Here is a 16,822-nt window from a genome sequence, read left to right on the forward strand (position 1 = left end):
TTAGATGACTTTCTGAAAGATAATAAAAATCTCAGCTCCTTTTAATAGAAAGAAATTACACGGGGTTGGTAAACTGTGGCTTCATCATATATCTAATTGAGAACCCAGCTCCTTATGGACAGAAAAATGCAGAGAATGGTGCCAGGTACACTCATTAGATTTTTTTTCTACTGAACGGGAGAATCCCCAGGCTTACAGAAAAATCTGGAAAACAAGTAAACTAAAATAACTAAACATTTTGTTATATGACTGAGATCTTACAGAGGAGCAGCCACAAGGGAGTGGGAGCCACCACTGTGTCAAGATGTGGAACTTCAAACAGGGACGGATCATAATGTTGCAAAATTAATTCATTTATTTGAGAACAAACATTCTAGCAGAGAGGCAGATTGAGTTTGATACCCTTCAAGGCTGAAACCAGCCTTTTCTACATTTCAAAGCAGGAAACAATACGGCCTTTTCACACACCCAGAGACAGTCGGTGCTTCCCATAGCCTTAGCTCCTTCCCAGGGGAAAGGAACCTTGGATATGTTAACTTCAAAGACCACAGATGGTTAATCGGCCGAGTGTGAGATTCTTCTTCTTGCAGTTACAGATTGTTTTGAGGAAAGGTACTTGCTACATTTCTTACGGTTAGTAAAGCAGGGGTCACAGTAGAATACATCATGGCGTTAGTCATGTCAAGTACTTCTAAGCTACAATTCAATATAAGTAAGTTACACGACTGACATACTGCCCTCGCCCCCTAAACTCTTGCCCAGGGTTTGTCTGGGTGCAGTAGGTAAAACCTCTTTAACAGTTGTGGGGCTCGTAGGTCTCCTGATTTTACCCACTCATCACAGCTTGGGAGAAAGTGTTTCCATCGGACTAGGTAGTACAGAATCCCCCTCTGGACCCTGGAGTCCAGAATTTCCTGCACCTCGTGGTGGCTCTGGCCCTTCACTTTGATAGGAGGTGGCTCTGGAGGGCGGGGGTGCCAGGATGTGGCTCCAGGGTCCTTCCGAAGAAGACTGCAATGAAAAACAGGGTGGATCTTACTAAACATCTTAGGAAGCTCTAGTTCCACGGTGACCTGGTTAATAACTCGTTTTATTTTGAATGGCCCCAGAAATTTATAGGCTAATTTCCTGCACGTCTGCGGTAAAGGAAGATTCTTGGTGGACAGGAACACCATTTCACCCACCTTGAACTCCCATTGTGGGGAGTGCTTTTTATCAAAGTAATCCTTGTAGGTCTTTTTTGCAGCCTCTAGATTCTCCTGAATCACCTCCCATCCTTTCCTAATTCCTTCCCACCATTGCTGACACGAACTGGGGGCGGTTGGGGTACTAGGGACTGGTAACGAGGGGAAGGGCCTCCCTTCATACCCGTTGACGATTTGAAACGGGGAGGCTTTGGTGGAACTGTGGATGCTGTTATTCTACCCATACTCAGCGAAGGGCAGGAGCTCCACCCAGTTAGTTTGCTGGTAATTGATGTAGCACCTCAGATATTGCTCCAGAAGCCCGTTCACCCTCTCCGTCTACCCGTCGGTTTGGGGGTGATAGGCGGAACTTAGCCCTTGTTCTATCCCTGCTAATTTGCAAAACTCCCGCCAGAAGTTGGCAATGAACTGTGGCCCGCGGTCACTAATGACCTTTTCCGGAAATGAGTGAAGCCCGACCACGTGATGGAAGAATAAGTGGGCCAGTTTCTTGGCGGTGGAAAGCTGTTTGCATGGAATGAAGTGTGCTTGCTTAGAAAATGTGTCCACCACCACCAATATTACAGTTTTCCTTGGGATGGCGAGAATTCCACTATGAAGTCTAATGAGACCACCGCCCAAGGTCGGGAGGCTGTGGGGATAGGTTGGAGAAGCCCTGGGATCTTTCCCGCCCTTTTCTTGGCCATGATACAGACGGGGCATGAGCTCACGTAATCTGAGATATCTTTTTTCATTTGGGGCCACCAAAACTGCCTACTCACTAAGTGCAGTGTCTTCACGTAGCCAAAGTGCCCCGCTAGTTTACTGCAATGGCAATGCTGCAATATTTCGGGCCGGAGGCTCTGGGGCACATAGATTTTACCTTGGTAGTACCAGTAGCCTCCCTCCCCCTTTTCTACTCCATTGGGCAGTTCGCCTCCTTCTTTCTCTACTTCTTCTTTCAGTTTCTCTCCTCCCCAAGATCCCTCTGGGTCAGTTTTCTTCCCCGATCTTGTTGTCACTCCCCCTGCCACCGCCGACGGGGGGATGAGGGAGTCCACTACTTCTTCCCTCTGGCTCTCGTGCTGCGGTAGCCGTGAGAGTGCATCGGCCAAGAAATTCTTCGACCCCGGGATGTGTTTTAGTACGAAATCGAATTTGGCGAAAAACCCCGCCCACCTGATTTGCTTGGCGGTCAGTTTTCTCCTTCCCGTTAGTGCCTCTAGATTTTTGTGGTCAGTCCAAATTTCAAATGGCACTCTAGCCCCCTCTAGCCAAGACCGCCACGTCTTTAGGGTGTACGTCACTGCAAACGCTTCCTTGTCCCACACTGACCAATTCCTCTGTTCGTTTGAGAATTTTTTGGACACATAGGCGCATGGCTTGAGTCTCCCCTCCCCATCCTTCTGCATTAATATTGCCCCCACGGCGACGTTGGAAGCGTCGCATTGCACCACGAAGGGCTTTAGTTCGTCGAGGTGAGCTAACACTGGTTCACTGGAGAAAAGCCTCTTCAGCTTCTCGGCCGCCTGGCATTCCGGTGTCCAGTGTAAGTTCGCCCCAGGCCGCTTCGCCTCGGCCCCTTTCCCCTTAGTCTTTAGTAGCTTGGTTAGGGGCAGCATCACTTGGGCGAACCCCTTTATGAACCCCCTGTAGAAATTTGCGAACCCGAGGAAAGATTGTAACTGCCGTCGGATTCAAGGTGCCTCCCAGTCGAGCACCGCCTGAATCTTGGCGGGGTCCATTGCTAAACCCTCCCCCGACACTCTGAACCCCAGGTAATCTCGTTCCGTTTGGTGGAACTCACATTTCGACAGTTTAGCATACAACTTATGTTGATACAGCATGGTTAGAACTTTCCGAAATAGGGGCACATGAGATTTCAAGTCTTTTGAGTAAATAATGATGTCATCCAAGTATACCACCACCCCCTTGTACAGAAATTCTCGTAACACTTCATTTATAAAGTTCATGAACACCCCCGGTGCCCCCTGCAGTCCGAACGGCATTACTAGATACTCAAACTGTCCTATCGGCGTGTTGAAAGCCGTCTTCCACTCATCCCCCTCCTTGATCCTAACTCGGAAGTAAGCGTCCCGGAGGTCGAGTTTGGTGAAAATTTTCCCCTCTGATATCATGCTCAGAAGGTCTTTTTATCAGGGGGATGGTGTAGGCATTGGAAATGGAGATCCCGTTGATCCCCCTAAAATCTGTGCAAAGTCTTAGGCTCCTGTACTTCTTCTTCCGAAATAGGACTGGGGCGGTGTGCGGTGCCACGGCCGGCCTGATGAACCCCCGTTTTAGGTTTTTATCGATGAATTTCTTAAGCTCTTCCTTTTCTGCCCACCCCATTGAACAGGCCAAAGCGAAGTTTAGCCCGGGGAAGCTCCTGCCCCGGGATCAGCTCGATGGCACAGCCAGTGGCTCTATGGGGTGGTAATTCATTGGCTTCCTCCTCGCTGAACGCCTGTTTCAGGTCCCGGTACTCCCTGGGGATTGACTTCACTTCCTCCACCGTCACGCAGATCTTTTCGTTCCGCGGTGGCGGGTTTGGGCCCCATTCCTCCCTCCAGTGGTGGTGGATGCACTGCCAGTCAGTGAAGGCTATGGTGTGGGCTCCCCACTGGATGTCGGGCTGGTGCCTTGCTAACCAACCCACCCCCACCACCACATCGAAGGAAGAGGAAGGGGCTATTACAAAAATTTCAATCCCCCAGTGCTCTTGCGTCCCCACGGGCACTGCTTGGGTCTCCTCTGTGCATGGCTCACCCTTCATGGTCGTCCCATCCATTTGTTCCAATTGGATGGGTTGGGGGAGGGGGGGTCCTGGCTAGTCAGAGGGCCTCCACCAGGCGAGGGGTAATTATTTCCCTGGTGCACCCCGAGTCTATCAACGCCCGCATGTGCATGAATCTTTTCAGGTTAGGGTTCAGCAAAGTCACTGGTATAAACATCAGCTCCCCCGTTATTCTCACTGTGATTGGTGCCGGCGGTTTCACGACCTGCATCTTGGCACCCATTAGTGCAGGTCGCTGTCACTTCCCGCCGGCTCGGGATCCCACGATTCTTCGCTGGAGTCTTCGATGGTCATAATATCCTCGTCAATCACCACCGACGTGGCTGCGTTGCCCCGACTGGGCTCTTTGGGTCTCCCTCCACCCTTTTTCGGGGCGCTCGCAGGCACCTTCACGGCTGGTGGCGGGGTGTGCAGCTTCTCCGGGCAGTTCACGGCCAGGTGCCCCGGTTCCCCGCATCTGAAGCATCTCCTCCCCGCGCCCGGGGTTGAGCTAGCAACGGGGATGGGGGCCTTCTCTACCTCTGGCTTGGTGGGGGTCTTGGAGACCCGGGCCCCCTTCCCGGCCGTTTGTTGCTGGCGACGGAGTATTACGTGCTGTAGGTTCGTCTCGACCTCACCCGCCAGCTGGATCCACCCCACCAGGGTTTCTGGCCGGCCCTGGGTGTAGCAGCGGTCGAGGATGCTCGCGTTGAGGCCATTCTGGAATGCCTCGTACTTCATGCGCTCGCTCCAGCCCCTCACCTTAGAGCAGAGAGATTGGAACTCCGCCGCATACTCCCGGATCGTTCTCGGTCCCTGCTCGATCTTGCGCAACTGGGCCAGCGCCTTTGTCTCCTGCAGCGGGTCCCCAAACTGGCGCAGCATGGCTTGTAAAAAGTCGTACACCGATGCCAGCGCAGGGCCCCGCGCAGCGTAAAGGCTGATGAACCACTTTCGAGCAGCTCCCTTCAGTTTGGAGGCCAGGTAGTCCACTCTGCTGGCCTCGGTGGGGAAGGTCACCCCCCAGTGGGTCATGAAACTGTTGCACTGGATCATGAAGTATTCCACCTCCTCCGGGTCCCCGTCGAAGGTGATCTGCAGCTCCCTTCCCCTTGCGCCGTCCCACGGAGCTGGCGCAGGCGGTGGCGCAGGTCCTGCTGGTCGGCCGGGCGGCAGCACCAACCCAGGTGCCGGGGCGGGTATCGGCCGTACTGGTTGCACAGGCGTGTCCCGCGGCCCCTCCAGCAGCTCCTCCGGTTCCCCCCCCCCGGTGAGTTCTCCGGCTCATCTTGGGGCCCATCGCCCGGCCCGCCGCCGGGCGGGTCCCTGGGTTCGTCCCGCCGCAGGGCCCCGATCTGTCTTCGGATCATGTCCAGTTGCTCCTGGATCTCTCGGGTGATCTGGAGGTGGCTGGCCCAGATGTTATAGATTTCTCTGGCCCAGATGAGCATCTCGTCTCGCAACAGCCACGCGTCCTCGCCCCGTCGCAGTCTCTCCCCTTCTTCCTCCTCCAAACTTCTCCCCGCGCCGGTATCCCCTCCTTCGGCCCCGGTCAGCAGCGCGGTGTAGTGCCCCGCGGCCTCGTCCATTAACGCTGTGGAGGTTCGCGGCTTCCACTGCTTCGGGGTGTAGAGTAGGGTCGAGAAGTGAGCTGGCGACTTAACTTTCCTTCTGACTACCGTCACTCCCATTGGGATTGTCGGCTCTTCAATCGGTTCGGTGGGCTCTCCGTTATCTGGCGTCTTGTTGGCCATCCAGCCGAAGTTTCCAGTTTGGATAAGCTCCAAAGGGATCAAACTCAAAATGTCAAGATGTGGAACTTCAAACAGGGACGGATCATTATGTTGCAAAATTAATCCATTTATTTGAGAACAAACATTCTAGCAGAGAGGCAGATTGAGTTTGATACCCTTCAAGGCTGAAACCAGCCTTTTCTACATTTCAAAGCAGGAAACAATATGGCCTTTTCACACCCCCAGAGACAGTCGGTGCTTCCCATAGCCTTATCTCCTTCCCAGGGGAAAGGAACCTTGGATATGTTAACTTCAAAGACCACAGATGGTTTCTCGGCCGAGTGTGAGATTCTTCTTCTTGTGGTTACAGATTGCTTTGAGGAAAGGTGCTTGCTACATTTCTCACGGTTAGTAAAGCAGGGGTCACAGTAGAATACATCATGGCGTTAATCATGTCAAGTACTTCTAAGCTACAATTCAATATAAGTAAGTTACACGTCTGACACACTGCTCCCCTGCTGCATTAGCCAGCCAGCCAGAGGCAAGGTAGGGGTGGGGGAGAAGTGGGAGCCACCACTCCTTCCCCCACTACTGATGTACAGGCAGTTGAGCAAGGAGAGACAGAAGCTCTCATTGTGTGAACCAGCCAGCCAGCTGATGGTGCAGCTGGTAGGCAGACAGGTGAGTGGGAACCACAGCCACACCAGCAAGTCAGGGAGGTGGAAGGATGGCAGACAACTGGATCTCCCAACCATCTATCCATAATCCTAGCCCAAATCCACCACTTAGTAAATACATCTTAAGCCCACAATGGAATGGGTCCTATGACTCTCTCCTTGCTTCACTTGAAAGACTCTTTCGCTGCTGGAGCAATGCACCTCTTTCAGTAGAATGGTGTCATGGGATCCAACCCAGTATATTTCCACTACACCATAAGGAAATGCAGTAACCACATTAGTGAGCAACCATTTTTATGAAAAGTAAAATGGAACTCAGCTCTATCTAAAGATGCTCAAACACCTGCCACTTTGAATCACTTCCAATTTGCCAATTAATTGATATGCTGTTTGCAACTGTTTGTGTGCATTCACAGGACATGCTACTTGCATCCATCAGAAGTCAACTCCCAGCTGATAAGGAATCAGTTGGGGGTCAGCATCTGATTCTCTGTTCAGGAAATTTTGCTTTGTATCAAAAAAAGTTTTTTTAAGAGGGAATCCAGAGCCAACTCCAGCTGATGGGCTAGAAATCAGATTCTTCTGATTCCCTTTCCTGCTGTGACTTTCTGAGATGCAACATATTTGGGGAGAGGGGTGACCAAAAGCCCAGCTTATTTCACGTCCGTTCTTCCTACCCCAAGTTGTCATCGTAGGCTGCAAAGAAAAAGAGAGATACAGTTCTTTTCCCCTCTCCCTTTTGCAATGCATAGATGTGCCAAACTTGGAGGGCGAGGCGGGGGGGGGGGGGAAATGAGCTCTTGAGACTACAATCATTGCCCAGATTGGACAAAAGAAAAGTGCAACATCAATCTTTTTTGCAACATCACTGTGTAATTATTTTGCTGAGGGGGCAGTGTAGGTAAAAACCAGACACCCTGCTGATTAACCCATTTTCTCTATATTTTATTGTATTCTTTTTTCTAATGGCAAACGAGAATGATGTTTACATGTTAAATAGTAAATTAGTTGGTCAAGAACATCACTATCCAATGTATTTCTCTTCTAGCTGTATTGACATACTCAAAATAGGGATATTGGCTGTGTATCTCATTACATATACTAAACCCATCTTCCACTATATTTTAATGTATTTTTCTTCTAATGGCAAACTATATGTATGTTACATGTTAAAAGGTAAATTAGTTGGATGGGGAAAACTTTGGTTCAGACTTATACAATAGATTGATTAACAAACATTTTCACATTTTGACATATTACTTTTTTATTGCTTTCTCATACTCATGCTATCCAGATCAAAGGTTTGCTGAATTTGTTAATTTTACTATTCTGCCACTGGATTTTAAATTTGTACCATTTTGCATTCTAAACCACTGCCTACCAGCTATATGTACCTCTGCTCTTTGTACCTGATTCCTCGTCTGATGAAGTGTGCTTGGAGCACATGAAAGCTTACATTCTGAATAAAACTTTGTTGGTCTTAAAGGTTCACTTGACTCCTACTTTGTTCTACTGCTTCAAACCAACATGGCTTTCCCCTTTGATCTATTTTAAAAAGCCTTTGTTACCCTGCACAGCTCCAAATGCTGTGAGGAGGAAGGAGAGGCTTCATGCTTGCCTCTTGTACTATTTCACTGACTGATGTGATCAACAAACAACACCGCGCACAGCAAAATCTCAACCACGCTGAAAGGAAGGCCATAGTCAGTCTCAGAAACAATATGGATATTACAATTAAAGAGGCAGACAAAGGAGGAGCTGTTGTCATCATGAACACATCAGACTACATCAAAGACAACTCTCAAATACTTCATTTTACATACCACTGGACTCAGACCCCACACAGGAATATAAAAAAGAATTGAACAAGATTACAAAAGAATTACCACTGAGCATTCAGGAACAGATCCTGTCAGACACATCACAGGAACCTTGACCAGGTACTTTTTATCTTCTACCCAAAATACACAAACAAGGCAACCCAGGACGTCCCATTGCATCGGGGATAGGCGCTATCATTGAGGGGGTATCAGGATATATGGACTCTATTCTAAGACCCTATGCCACCAGTGCCCCCAGTTATGTTCATGACACTACAGATTTTCTGAGGAAAATATAATCTTTGAACAACCTTCCAGAGAATACTATCTTAGCCACCATGGATGTGGAATCTTTGTATACCAACATCCCACACCGAGATGGATTACAAACTGTAAGTAATATAATCTCTGATAAAAACATAGCTGACTTTGCCATCAAACTGTGCCATTTTGTTCTCACTCATAACTACTTCAGATTTGGCAATGAACTTTTCCTACAGATCAATGGTACAGCCATGGGCACCCTCATAGCCCCACAATATGCTAACATCTTTATGGCTGACTTGGAGCAGCGTTTCCTAGGCTCCCACCCACTCATACCTACTTTATACCTGTGTTACATTGATGACATCTTTATGGTCTGGACACATAGTAAAGGAGCCCTGGACGCATTCCACCAGGCTTTCAATGACTTTCACCTTACCATCAACCTGACAATGAACCAGTCTATGCAAGAAATACATTTTCTGGACACCACTGTAAAAATAAACAATGAACGCATTGACACCACCTTATACCAGAAACCTACTGACCGACAAACATACCTGCATGCCTCTAGCTACCATCCCAAACAATCCATTGTATACAGCCAGGTTCTACACTACAGCCGCATTTGCTCCAATCCTGCTGACAGGATCAATCCTGCTGAGGGATCTACGAAAAACCTTTTTGGAACTAAAGTACCCACCTGATGAAGCCAGGACACAGATTAACAAAGCCAGAATGATACCCAGAGAAAACCTGTTACAAGACAGACTCAAAAGAGATGATAACAGAACACCACTAGTGGTCACACACAACTCTCAACTTAAAATGTATCATCAACAACTTACAACCTCTATTGGACAGTGACAGCTCTTTTTCAAAAGTACTGGGGGGGTTTAACCTTTTCTTGAACACAGACAGGCCCCCAATCTCAAACAACTCCTCACCCACAACAATACAGCATCACATCTGAGCATGGACACCAGTACCAGAGCTTCCAATAAACCCAAGTGCCAACTTTACTGCCACATACACCCAGACAACACAGTCACTGGGCCTGACAGCATTAACAACACCATCTCAGGCTCATTCACTTGTTCATCCTCCAACATTATATATGACATTTAATGACAGCAATGCCCTTCAGTTCTCTATAAAAGGCGAACAGGACAAACCCTATGCCAAAGGATAAATGGACACAAATTTGACATTAGGAATTACAGAACTGAGAAATCTGTGGGAGAACACTTTAACCTTCCAAAGCATTCAATGGGTGACGGTAGCTGTTTTACTGCAAAGGAACTTCAAGAACAGAATGAAGAGAGAAATTGCTGAATTACAAATTATTATGAAACTTGGAACAAACACCTCCCCAGGACTGAACAGGGATATTGGGTGTTTATCTCATTACATATGCTAAACCCACTCTCAGCGAGTATAGCTATACATCCACAGTATTCCAATGTATTTCTCTTTTATAATAGTGTATCAGAATAATGTTTTATATTGACATACTCAAAGAAGGGATATTGGCTATTTATCTCATTACATATACTTAACCCATTTTCATTTTATGTATTCTTATTTTCTAATGGCAGACTAGAATGATGTTTATAATGTATAGATTGATAAGTAAATTAGGTGGACTACAACTAGGAAATACATGTCCTTTTGTGATTTACCTAGATTTGCAGAAACACCAACTGGCAGGAAACTTTATTATCTTTTATGGCTATCCAGACCAAATGGCCAACCCACACTGTTTCACCATGTGATCACAGCCAGTTTGCCCTCTTAATCAACAAACTGCACGTATTTCAGTCCACAATACCTGATCCCCTCTCCTGATAAAGTGTGCTTAGAGAGCACATGAAAGCTTATGTTCTGAATAAAACTTGGTTGGTCATAAAGGTGAACTTGACTCCTGCTTTATTTCACTGACTGTTTGCCCCTTCTCCTGGTTCCATGTGTCCATTCCCAGGACATATGGAGCCAGACAAAGGGGTAAACAGGTTCCCATGTGGCTATTTATACTGACAAAAACTGTGTTGGAGGGAAACATTAAGGCCCTCTTCAACCTTGAATCATTTGAAGCAAAATAATGAAGAACATCATTTCCCTACTTACATCTTTCTCAAAATGATGCTGCACTAGGATTGCCAAGCCCCAGGTCCAGGCAGGGGTTCCGCCACCCGGGAGGTTTCTAACCTGCTGGTTCCTAACCCACTGGCCCTAACCTGGTTCCTAACCTGCCGGCCCTATGTTGCCAGCACGTTTCCAGGAAAACTCTTGTTTTCCCAGATGCTCTAGCCATTTGAGAGGAAAAACTCTATGGTACAAATTGTGTGTGAAAGTCCCCCACTCTGGGACAAAGAGGACTTGGCAACCCTATGCTGCACAAAGTGAAGATGTTTCTCTGTCATTTGGTGTTATTTTAGAATTTTAAAACAAATATGTTAATTAAGTAGAAAAATACACTGTGTTAAAAAGTAGTACGTTATTCCAAGTAAGCATCTGCGAATGCATCTTTGCCAAGGATATCTGTACAACATGTTAGTACCATACCAGCAAGCCCTGTTGCATGCACACACAGTGGTTTTTGCTTTTTCTTTGGAACACCAGACTTTGTCTTCTGCCCTATCAAAAACCATGAAAATATCATTGTCAAGGCCAGATTACACCCTGTGGAGTCCCCTAAGCAGTCAAAATCTCAGGGGCCCCTTCACAAATTGTCTCAGAGTTGGAGTGGCCGCCCCACTGCCTGTGGCCCCTGCTGCAGCCTGCAGGCACCTTCTCAAAAACCCCTTTGACAAAGCTGCAGGGGAGAGGCAGAGAGAGGCAAACTTGGTGATGACACCAGCATCAGCCACACCAGGCAAGTTGGGCAAAGAGCAGCTCAGTTGCTGGCTGCATGTGAAGGCTGGAAGGGCTGAAAGCAAGGGGAAAACTGGGGGCAGGGGGGGAGAAGCCGGCCTGGGGCCTCTAAAGATATGGGGACCCATTGGCCAGTGCCTACTTGGCCTAATTGTTAATTTGGCCCTGGAGGCTGTTCCCAAGTATATTGAAAAATATGCAAATTTACCAAAGGGGGAGTGGAGGGAGAAAGTTCCAAATCCAGTCTGCTCTGAAGGGAACTGAATGTTGGCAGCAGCTAAGTGTCTCAGTTACCATTTCTTACAGATGAACAATCCAGGGTCCTTTTAGCCGCAGGCAACAGCTACTATGATTGTTTCTCAGGACACGAAGTAATAGACTTAATTTTAGTTTCTTCAAAATTCTTATCAACCTTTTCACTCTTCTTTTTACTTAACTATTGCTTTGCTTGTGAATGAATTCATAGTAAGAATGCCTGTCAAAAGTTCTAGAACTTTACCTGAGAGTATTTGGTAAGTGACAGGGACAGTTTCTATCACATTTGATACCATAAACACCTTCAGTGCATAGCCTTGTTTCACAGTGTTCCCCTGTGTATCCTGGATCACAGAGACATGCACCACTAATGTGATAGCACTTTCCACCATTTATGCATTGACACATCTCTGCACACTGTATTCCAAAAGTTCCAACCGGACATTCATCTTGGCAGCTGTGAATAAATCAAAAATAATTACATTTACTTTGTTTTTATTAAAACATTTCAACTGGAAATTCCATTTTGAATACTTGTTTTTAAAATTTTGCTGCTTACGTACACTTCCATCAGTTTCTAATGGTCTCTTCATCATAATATTCACTGCTATTCTCTGACCTGCCCAAATTCTTGCCCATTGATTGATGAGCCGTGCACTTGGAACACTATTGTATTTATGTTCTACAGATGGCCTGTCACAATGGTGGTGCTAAATAAATTGTTACGTTTCATGTCCTCCAATATTCTCTGTTCAAGTGCAAATGATCTGAAGACTAAAAATGGCCCCATCCTTCAAGTATCAAAACAGTTGACAATCAAAAGAAGAGTCTTACAATAGCATGGCTTGCAGTCATTTTGAAACATTTCTCAGTTGGCTCCCTAAGCATCCCTCCCTTTAGGACTGCACTGATAAGAGCCTAGGAGAGGCTTCAGGTGAAGGAAATAAACCTAGGAGAGGCTTCAGGTGAAGTAATAAACCTATGTTCTAACTACAAATGTGGAATTGGACAGATTGGGAAAACAAATAATAATAATAGTAATAAGATATTGGATTTATATCCCGCCCTCCACTCAGAATCTCAGAGTGGATCACAATCTCCTTTATCTTCCTCCCCCACAGCAGAAACCCTGTGAGGTGGGTGGGGCTGAGCGGATTCTCACAGCAGCTGCCCTTTCAAGGACAACCTCTGCCAGAGCTATGGCTGACCCAAGGCCATGTCAGCAGGTGTAAGTGGAGGAGTGGGGAATCAAACCTGGTTCTCCCAGATAAGAGCCCACACACTTAACCACTACACCAAACTGGCTCTCTTACACCAAATTGGCTCTCTTAGCAGAACCTATTCAATAAATCTTTTTAATGAAAGGAAGGGGAGGTGGGATGATGTCATTTCAACATGACTCTTAGCTAAATGCTTTTGTAGCAGAATCCAATCGGATCCCTCATGTGGGGTACCATTTAAGATTTTACGAAGTGTCTGTCTTCACTTCGGGATCAATTCTAAGTAGAATAAACTTGCATAATATGACATTTCTCCTGACGTTTGAAACAAGAATAAATTGTGTGCCATTTTTTCACTCTTGGTAACAGAAGAAGATACTTGAGTTTGGAAAAGAGGCCAGGATTAAGTCCAACTGCTACATAATTTTTTTTTTAACAATACAAGCGGTATGCAAGACTGATAAAATGAAGAACACAAAGTACATGAATTTTGTTTCCGATTAGGGTTGCCAGGTCCTCATGGCTACCAGCAAGGTACAGCAAGCATAGGATTGCCAAGTCCTGGAGGTTTGGGGGATGGAGCCTGGTAGGGGGTTTTTTGTAGCTTTGCATATTAGGCTACGCCCCTCTGATGTAGCCAATCCTCCAAGAGCTTACAGTAGGCCCTGTAAGAACAGCCCTGTAAGCTCTTGGAGGATTGGTTACATCAGGAGGGTATAGTCTAATATGCAAAGGAGTTCCTGCTACAAAAAAAAACCTCTGGAGCCTGGGGAATACAGGGACAGTATGGTAGAATGCTATAGAATCCACCCTCCAAAGCTTCCATTTTCTCCAGGGGAGCAGATCTCCATAGTCCGGAAAGGAGCTGTAATTCTGGCCCCTCCTGGAGGCTTGGATCCCTATTTCTGATGAAGAAAAAGAGTTCTAATGAAGCTGGCTCCTGGGTTCTCCAGATTTGCAAAAATATCTCTGCTGTCCATATTTGGTCATATTGTTCAGACTTTTAAAATTAGAACCCAAGTATCAAGTTTAGAATTTGATATATGATCTGTCCTTCTTTTTCCTAAAAATGAAGTTAGGGTCATATCATAATCGGTAGCTGAAAATGAACCATAGATTGATTGTGAATACTGCACCTTTTCTCAGAGCTTCCTGGGCATGTCTATGTCTAGCACAGCTGCATCCACGTGCATGTATGACTGAGAGCAAAGGAGAATGGGAATTCTATTTTCCCCATGGCTGCTTAAACACAGAGAATTTTCTTTCCATTTGGAAGCTCTGCTCAGCTTATGACATCCCACATACACAGACCACTGAGCAGCACTTTAACAGTACAAATGACTTTGCTTGGGAGCGGTGGGGGGTGGGTTCATTTCAGCAGTTGAGACGTCATTTCACCCACAAGTGATTTATTCCCATTTTCAGGCTCCATTTTAGCATGACAGCCTTCTAAATCCACATTACATGAAACTCTTACCTTAAATTTAGCAACAGTTAACTGAAGCATATGCAAATGTTGTTAATCTGTTCTTTCTTCCTTGGATGGGCCATTGGAAGTTTAGTGGTAAGTTGGAAAGAAAAGAAAAGCCCTGTTCTATATGATCAAAAATGCTGGATTTTATTCAAGATACTAAATGGTTTTAAAGAGATCTTCATGATTTTTAGATGGGGTCACCCCAACATTACTATAAAATTTCATGCCAGAGCCAGGTCATAAATCAAAATCTCTACCCATAAGAGCAGAGAGTAAGGTAGAAGGTTGACACAGTAACTGAAAAGAAGAATCCCTGTAGGCAAGCAGGACCTTTCAGAAGCACAAAAATACAGCATCTAGTTTTAAAAAAAGTATTCCTCTCCGAAATCCATGACACAGAATACTTTAATCTCCACACACACCCTGTGCCACCTCTTTCCTTTTGGCAGGGAAGGAACAAACCCCTGGACATCTCTGTGACATGCTGCAGCTTTTAGAGGGCTGTGAAACACATAAAGCAAAAGTCTAGTCCAGGAGCCCCAGTCTGTGGACCAGTATCGGTCTGTGGTCTGTTAGCAACAGGGCCATGAGTTGTATAATTATTTCATAATATATTACAATGTAATAGTAATAATAATAAAAGACATTGCATTTATATCCTGCCCTCCACTTCGAATCTCGAAGTCTCAGAGTGGCTTACAATCTCCTTAACCTTCCTCCCCCACGACGTACACCCTGTGAGGTGAGTGGGGCTGAGAGAGCTCTCACAGAAGCTGCCCCTTCAAGGATAGCTCTGTGAAAGCTATGGCTGACCCAAGGCCACTCCAAAAGCTGCAAGTGGAGGAGTGGGGAATCAAACACGGTTCTCCCAGATAAGAATTTGCACACTTAATCACCACACCACACTAATAGAAATAAAGTGCACAATAATATCATCCTGAAACCATCGCCCCTTTGTGCATCCTTATCTTTGGATGTACAACAAGGTCCTCTGTTTCATTACAGAAGAAAAGACTATTGTTCTGGCAACAATATTAGTTGATGAAATTATAGTGCACTTCTTCCTATGGTTTTTTGTGTGTTATTGTATGGTTATCCTTACATACTGCATGGAAATTTCTAGTAGCAAAGGTACTGGATAGCAGTGGAAAAAATTCCCTGATTCCATAATGGAGGAAAATTTCATGTGAGATATTACAAAAATGTCCAATAGCATCTGTTACGGAAAGTGCCCATGTGTATACATCATGGCTTTCCTCTTCAAAATATATGTACCGTAGGTGGTGACTTGGGAAGAAACAAAACCAGAAATGCATATGAAGCAATCTTAAATTACTGCTGACACTGGCAGAGCTGCTTTGTACTGTTTAACCATCTTTTCATTTCATTATTATACCTTTTTCTTGTTCATTGTAAGGGGAAAAATACAAATACCATTTCATTCAAAGTACAAAAATGAAAATATTATGATTGGTGCCATAAATGCGCTATGTTTTAAAATTTGCCTTCTCTTGTTGACTTTTTCAAATAAATCAAGAGCAGGATATTTTTGTACATACAATTCACCCCAGTTTATGGTTACCAAAGGCATCATTTTCTTAAGCATACCAAGAATATTCTTCCAGATTATTGGATATTAAGTTTGCCAGGTCTGAACCACGAAATATCTGGGGACTTCGGGGGTGCAACCAGGAGCAAGGTTGTGACAAACACAATTGAACTCTTAAGGTGGTTCTGGCCATCACATTTAAAGGAATGACGTTCCTTTTAAATGCCTTTCCTCAATTGGAAATACTGGGGGATGGGGGCACCTTCATTTGGGACTAACAGAATTAGACCCCCAGTCCAATCTTTTAGAAACTTGGAAGGAGTTTTGCAGAGAGGCACCAGTTGCTGTGCTGAAAATTTGGTGCCTCTACCTCAAAAAACAGCCCCCTAGAGACCCAGATACTCATGGATCAATTCTCCTATGGAGACTGGTCTCCATAGTTACAGTGGAGTGCTGAGCAGACATTACTTCTCCCCCCGCCCTCAGTTTCTGATAATCTTGAAGTGGAGGGAGGGTCTCCAAACCAGGGGATCCCTGGCACCCAACTGGGGATTGGCAACCCTGTTGAGTAACTATGGACAACAGTAGGAGAAACATGTAGTTGAATCACTTGTTACAAAAACTGCTACTTCCAAATTATGTTGTCCCTTCTGATGTTTTGTTTGGGTTTTTACAGTTTTGAATTAGAAATTGATTTGCATAACTGTCTGAATATATTTACTGGATTTTTAAAAATTATTGTTTCTTTTTTCACTCTCCCTTTTGCTCAGTTCAATTTACAAGAAGTTACATCTTCTTACCGTTCCCCTGTGTAACCTGGACTACAGTGACATTGGCCTGTTGCTGAGTCACATGTCCCTCCATTGTGACACTGGCATTCTTGGGAGCAGTTTCTTCCATAACGACCTTCTGGACATGGCTGACCACAGACGGTGCCCTGTTTGGAAACAGAACTTCGATATTATCACACATGGATGGGAATACAGCGGTGGGGGG

At 45.7% G+C, this 16,822-nt stretch overlaps 1 protein-coding gene across 2 annotated transcripts in view; it reads right to left on the reverse strand.

Moving 5' to 3' along the window:
• The window catches only part of LOC132590499 (multiple epidermal growth factor-like domains protein 10), a 158,828-nt gene that overhangs the window by 80,794 nt on the left and 61,212 nt on the right, over positions 1 to 16,822 (reverse strand). For both annotated transcript variants that reach the window (XM_060263405.1, XM_060263403.1), the window contains exons 7-8: positions 16,627 to 16,763; positions 11,828 to 12,040 (exon numbers count right to left, since the gene is read on the reverse strand). In XM_060263405.1, coding sequence (XP_060119388.1) covers positions 11,828 to 12,040; positions 16,627 to 16,763 — 350 coding nt within the window. The remainder of the gene's footprint in view (positions 1 to 11,827; positions 12,041 to 16,626; positions 16,764 to 16,822) is intronic.

This window comes from Heteronotia binoei, unplaced genomic scaffold (assembly GCF_032191835.1).
Source record: "Heteronotia binoei isolate CCM8104 ecotype False Entrance Well unplaced genomic scaffold, APGP_CSIRO_Hbin_v1 ptg000055l___fragment_3, whole genome shotgun sequence".
NCBI lineage: Eukaryota > Metazoa > Chordata > Lepidosauria > Squamata > Gekkonidae > Heteronotia > Heteronotia binoei.